Raw genomic sequence first — 6,720 nt, 5'->3', positions numbered from 1 at the left:
CGAGGTGGACCGGCAAACACGTCGAGAATATCTGGTTAATGGGAAGGCTATGACTCCAGTCATAACACCTATGAACCGGAAGATTCCCTGCGTCAGTCCGTTCCCTTGGCCGAAGCTATTGACGACTATGAACGACGGTTGGCGGCAAAGTCCGGGCAATCTACACCAAAAAGGAAAGTGGTCCTGACCACCCCTCCTTCGGTAGCACCCCGGAACAGCACCCCAGAACAACCGAAACGGAAAGCACCTGCTCGCAAGAAAAGGTGACGCTCCCGGGACGGTTCGCTTCTGAGGGGGAGGGATGTAGCAAGCTACATTTACCTTAGAATATCTTTAAGCTATTAAAGCTTAATCACAGTAACGGTACGGTCCCGTATTTACGAACCATACTCGTTAACTGTACGAACTCACTTTCTGGTACGCTATCACAACCTAGCGTACGACACCAAGACTCCAGGAATGGAGATGGCGGCAGGTGGGCCGCATTTAAGCCACCCAGGTGAAGTGCTTCGGCCAGACACTTAACGTATCACTATACTAGTGTTCAGGGTTCAAGACCTTGCTGTCACCGTTCTCGACGTATGTCTTCGAATCCCGACTTCCCTTGTCTCTTCTCACGCCTAACGCTGGGTCGCCAATCGTGGACGAGACCCTCTACTTCCGCTAAAACAGCTAAGGTAAGAGACGGCTGTTACATCGACCATGTGTCCTTTGGCTCCGTGCACCGACCTAGATCATGCAAGGGAAATACAAGGGGAAGCTTGGTTTGGTGCCCATGTGAGGGTTTCATGTTCAAGCCTAAGGAGTATTGTGCATCTGTGACCTAAACTGCACTATCAACCTTGATTGTAAGTACTCACGTGCTTCGAGGCCATGCTTAATGAGCAAGCGCTTGACCGCCTTTGCATTCCAGCAGCCCGGCAGCATTGTTGCCACCAGTATATACCTGTCATGCTTGGGCTGGTTTTCAAACCGCTTGTACAAGTCAGCGAGTTGCACCTCCTGTGGAACGTCAGCATGGTGCACGGTGTGCGCACATGAGAATGCATTAGGGCCTCAATGGGACACATGCCTCTCCCATCCATGGGAATGGGAACAGAGTAACATAGGGTTAGTGCAGTACATGGTAGGACCTGCATCCTCAGGTCATGTTCCTTACCCACCTGGTTCTTCGTCAGCACCTTGAACTTCAGGGCACGCTTCTGAAGTTCCCTGGACAGCTGCTGCTCACTCATTTCCACGCCTGGCGGCTGATCATCGAGGTGCTGCACACCATTGTGGACTGTCTCCTCGGGGCCTGCTCCGTTCGGGCCCCCAACACGCATGCGGCCCAAGATGATGTCTAGGTTGGACCGGGATGAGTTGAACCTCTCAAAAATCCTTACAAGCAGGGAGGATTGCGAGTCAGATAGTTGCAGTTTTGCAGGGCGGCCACGGCTCCCAGCTTGTCCTGCACCTTGGCCTCGCTGTCCTGTAGGGTGAAGAGGTATCACGGGGTGGTAAACACATCAACAACCCAAGTGTTATTCTAACTGAATGTTTGCCCATTCATATCCCTAGATTTCTGTCTGTTGCCCCACTGTCATATAGTCACATTTTCCACCCAAACATTTGTCACCTATTGATGTGGTGCTAAAGTCCTGCTACACATAACATTACTACTTACCACTGCGGGCGCCCATGACAATGCCAAGAGTCCGCGACACATTGACAGTGATGCCCTCCCCTGCCTGGATATATGGGGTGTGAGCGGTTCATACATATCAGCAATCCATTTGCACCATTATCATGACAGGTGCACTCATCCTGTGACCCGGAAGCATTACCATTATAACTGTTACTAAAGCACCCACACCAATACACAAGACCCATAATGCTGCAATACCCCTCTGACTATTGTTCATGCCATCCTTGTTCATGGCATCCTGGACTTACTGCAACTCGCTTCAGCTGGGACAACAGTGTTGCCCTGGTAGACACTGTGTCATGCGCCCGCATGACTGCATGCTTTATCTGCTGTAATTGCTTCTTGTCAAATAGGTCCAGCTCTCTGCACTCAACAGCCTTCCGAAGCCCCTCCAGGTTTAAGGGAAGAACAATTTCTGCTTGCTGAAAACTGCGGTGCTGTCGGCCCCCTTGCTTAGGCCGTATTGAGGTATCATGAGCACCTGCACCTGCTGCTGCCACGAGGTTAAGCCCGCCCTCCACAGCAGCTGTCGACGGGCTGGCCCCCGACGGGCCTGGCACCACTGCTGCTGCGGTTGCCGCTACCGCCTGACCACCCCCTCTATTGGGGGCATTCGCACCTGCTGCTGCTGCTGCCACGAGGTTAAACCCGCCCTCCACAGCAGCTGTCGACGGGCTGGCCCCCGACGGGCCTGGCACCACTGCTGCTGCGGTTGCCGCTACCGCCTGACCACCCCCTCTATTGGGGGCATTCGCACCTGCTGCTGCTGCTGCCACGAGGTTAAACCCGCCCTCCACAGCAGCTGTCGACGGGCTGGCCCCCGGCGGGCCTGGCACCACTGCTGCTGCGGTTGCCGCTACCGCCTGACCACCCCCTCTATTGGGGGCATTCGCACCTGCTGCTGCTGCCACGAGGTTAAACCCGCCCTCCACAGCAGCTGTCGACGGGCTGGCCCCCGACGGGCCTGGCACCACTGCTGCTGCGGTTGCCGCTACCGCCTGACCACCCCCTCTATTGGGGGCATTCGCACCTGCTGCTGCTGCCACGAGGTTAAACCCGCCCTCCACAGCAGCTGTCAATGGGCTGGCCCCCGACGGGCCTGGCACCACTGCTGCTGTGGTTGCTGCTACCGCCTGACCACCCCCTCTATTGGGGGCATTCGCACCTGCTGCTGCTGCCACGAGGTTAAACCCGCCCTCCACAGCAGCTGTCAATGGGCTGGCCCCCGACGGGCCTGGCACCACTGCTGCTGCGGTTGCCGCTACCGCCTGACCACCCCCTCTATCGGGACCATTCGCACCTGCTGCTGCTGCCACGAGGTTAAACCCGCCCTCCACAGCAGCTGTCAATGGGCTATCATGAAAATTGGTACCCACTGCTGCTGCTGCCGGGTTGAACCCTTCCCCAGCTCTCGCCACCACTGCTGTTGCTGCTGCCGTCTGATCACCCCCTGTATCGTGAGCTTCTGCCAGCGTCACCAGCTCGTCAGTCGCACCAGGCCGCTGCATTGCACGCACAGCAACCTCCAAGTGATCTAAGACCTGGGTAAGCCGCCGGCGCAGTTCGGGACGTGACTGAAGCAACCGGTGCACGTTCGTGCAGGTCTTAATCGTTCTGCCCTGAACGGGGTTGAGTAGCCACGAGACATAGCCGATGCCAAGGTTGCTCGCATCAGTAAGGACGTCAAGGGCATGCTGCTTCAGTTTGCTGGCCATCCGGGTTTTTCGCTTTTTATCTAATGTGGCAAGATCCTCCTCTGCATATATAAAGAGGAGTGGACAGTTGTTTGCCTTTCAAGTGCTTGGATCACTGTCACCATACCCGGCGGGAAAGCGTTCAACCTACCACTTAGGTTGCTATACATCGTCTCATTGCCACCAGTCACTTGTTCCAGGCACTTAGAGCAGGCCAGGTGCCGCAGGTCACGAGCCCGCGCGGTCTGCTCTTTGGTGGTCGGATGTTTCTCGCTTGTGAAAAGAACCATATTCCACGCTGCACTAAGTGGCCTGCCCTCGCATATTTGATGAAAATAGCCTCCTGAAAGGCAATCCTCGCCGCGTATGCCTGCGTCTAAGAGGCCCTCCAATTCTTGCTGTTTTTCCTGAGAGACCGGCGCCGCGCTGCTTCGAAGGTTTTCGCAAAGACGTAAACATGCTAGGCCTATGCATGATGTAAGGCGCGTCTTCTGGCCAGAATTGGGTCGCACTGAGCAGGTCAAAGCACAGCAGCGCTTCTGGTCTACTTTAGGCATTCTTCTTGCTGTACAAAAATCTTACAAATGAAGTATGTAGCTACATGTAGCTAAAATAATTATTTTGAACGATCGGCCGTAATCAAAGTGGACATCCACTAAGTTAGTGGAACTAGATTCCACTCCAAGAGTGGACACAGTAGGGCCCCCCAAGGTGCAATCCCGCATAGTAAGCAAATTCAAAAATTAAGACATAAGGAAACTGTCATCATGACTTTGATACTTTATTCAGTTTGCTACGGCGCATGGTGAATTTACCACCAGCTGGTGCAAAGTTCGAGAAGTATTTAAAAAAATCCAGGGTAATAGCCAATTAGATAATGCAGATGGGAGACACGAAGCACACGAAGCACGCGGTGTGAAACGCATAACAGGTTCTAGTGGAGCGTATTTTCCAATGCTCCGCAAAAATGTAGATAGTGGATTGGCGCAGTCTTCATACATACCCTACGGCCACCTGCCTCATTTCGAACACCACCTATCACGCAATCAGCATACGTGCACGCCGGCCACGTGTATCTGCACCCCGGCCCTAAGATGTGTGGCCTTGAAGCTGTGTTCGGGACATTTTGAGCTCAAAAGGCTGCCCAGTTCAATAGCCGCATTGGTCTCCACGTCCACGGGCTATTTAGATTTGGATAACCTTGCAACTTGCAATGATGCGTGCAAGTTGCCGGTCACGCACGAGCGACGAACGAAGTCTTCATCAGTCCGGCTGGTAAGCATGTAGTTTTTACAATTTTGCACTGCGGGGAGAACATAGAGGCTGCTGTAAATGGGGAGGCTGTGGGGAGGCTGTGCGGGCGGGTATTGGCGGGTGGCCGCCGTGATAAACATGGCGAAATGTTGTAAATACGTGCAACGTGCCGTGTCCTATTTTAGCTATCATTTTTGGTTTGTGTATGAGTGTCGGTCACTTTCCAACCAGCGTTATTATTTTGCGGAATATATTCCGAATTCGGAATAAAAAATTGTTCGCGGTCCTGAAAATTAAGAATAAATCATGTTCCGACCGTACAAGTTCATTCCTCTAGCCGAAAATGGACTGTTTATGCCAAAGCCGCTAGAATCTTACAGGAAACGTACATGTTAACCATATCATAGTACTTTAATGCCACGGATACTGTTAGGAAGGTCACGCCCGAAAGTCAACGAGGAATCGGACTGTTTCTGACCGGACCAAACGCTGCAAAATACTCGGACCCGAAGCTCCCAAAGCGTGAAAGGCCATTAAAGAAAATATTAAACGTTACTGAAGCCATTAGTGACATTAATGAAGACGGCCTAGAGGTCGTAGGGAATGTGGGCGCAATGCTGCAGCCAGCCGACGACAATGACGCCACTCCGGTTGTCAACAGCGAGCGGGCCAAACATCAACGTTCGTCATATGGAGACAATCGCGATGGTCCAGGAAACAGGCTGCGCTTGGTGGTTCCGGTCCATTGCTGCTATGCATCATTACTTTTGCAACCCGGAAAGTCGTGTAGTGCTATCTTTCAACATGATGCAAGCCGAACGATGGTGAACGAACTCTATTCGATCAGTGTTTGAGAGATTGTGGTGTGCGCGTGTTGCGGCATTCCCCACGGCGTTTGCACGTGTAAGTAAACTGTAACTCATCGGGGCGGAGCCCCCCCCCCAGCGCCTTACAGATTCGGAATACTTTTATTCCCGCGACTAAAAACCTATTCCTCCGTTCGGACTGGAAAATTCACCGGCAAAATTGAAAAGAAAAACACTGTTTCCAACACAAAATCATCAGATATAATTAGCACATTCCTCTTGCGACGCCTTATAAACGATGTTACAGTCGTATGATGCGACACCTCGTACACAGCTTTCCCCCGTACATGGGAGTGTTTGAAACGTAACTGTATTATATAATCATGTGGTGGTGGCGGTAGCAGCTGCTTCATGCTGCGCGCGTCTCGCGTGTACGGCAGGCCTGTGGTCGCGCCCGACTGCGCCACCTTGCGCTTTTGCTCCGCGGTTGTTGCGCGAAATATATGAGGGTAAGAAGGCCTTGCGATACAGGCAGAAGGAAAACCCATCCTTCGTGCGGTATCCAGCTGCCCGTCGGGATGTGCGTCACTTCGTAAAGTACTGTCGTTCTCTGTCTCTCTCTCTCTCTCCCTCTCCACACACACATACACACACATGTCCATATCCATATACGCGGTTGCTGGACGCTCACGAACAGACCGTACAATGTTGTACAGTCCCTGCCCGTACAATACTGTCGTACGAACCACATACATGCCTCTGAAACGCGGAATACACGCGCACGGTACACGTTGCACATGATTATAATATATGATGTATTTAGGTATACATATACTTATATATACCTAGCAAACCTTTCCTGTATCTGCCTGTAATTCTAGCAGCTTCTGCAGTCTAAGGGACATGAGTAGCACGTCTCCATGTAGCCTTTTCGGGAGCCTGCACATTTACCATCGCCACAATAGGCACCGTTGCAGTTGCCGCAGTCCGCACATCCAGTGACACCATTAACACACGTCTCGCCCAGCTCCGGCTGGCAGATGTCATTCCTGTTACAGACGCGACATGCCCCACAGTCAAGGCGGCACGTGACGCACGTCTCCCCAGCCGAGCAGGAGCCGTCACCACAGAACGGAAGTGGGGGCGGCGGTGGAGGGGATGGAGGCGGCGGTGGAGGGGAGGGTGGCGGCGGTGGGGGTGGCAGATGGCGTGGGGGTCGTGGCGGAGGGGGCAGCGGAGGGCTTGGAGGGGGGGGTGGAGGTCGCGGTGAAGGAGAGTT

The 6,720-nt window shown here is 53.3% G+C and overlaps 1 protein-coding gene across 1 annotated transcript; it reads right to left on the bottom strand.

Moving 5' to 3' along the window:
• Positions 1 to 691: 691 nt before the first annotated feature.
• On the bottom strand, positions 692 to 3,938 carry VOLCADRAFT_97800 (uncharacterized protein; the record flags this gene model as incomplete). Its single annotated transcript, XM_002956723.1, has 6 exons — positions 692 to 729; positions 861 to 1,002; positions 1,164 to 1,471; positions 1,667 to 1,730; positions 1,936 to 3,443; positions 3,533 to 3,938. The coding sequence occupies 6 exons, from the start codon at positions 3,936 to 3,938 to the stop codon at positions 692 to 694; spliced, it is 2,466 nt and encodes an 821-aa protein (XP_002956769.1).
• Positions 3,939 to 6,720: the final 2,782 nt, after the last annotated feature.

Source organism: Volvox carteri (assembly GCF_000143455.1).
Source record: "Volvox carteri f. nagariensis unplaced genomic scaffold VOLCAscaffold_65, whole genome shotgun sequence".
Lineage (NCBI taxonomy): Eukaryota > Viridiplantae > Chlorophyta > Chlorophyceae > Chlamydomonadales > Volvocaceae > Volvox > Volvox carteri.
The sequence above is the reverse complement of the archived record's forward strand: the minus strand, read 5'-3'. Positions and strand labels throughout refer to the sequence as shown.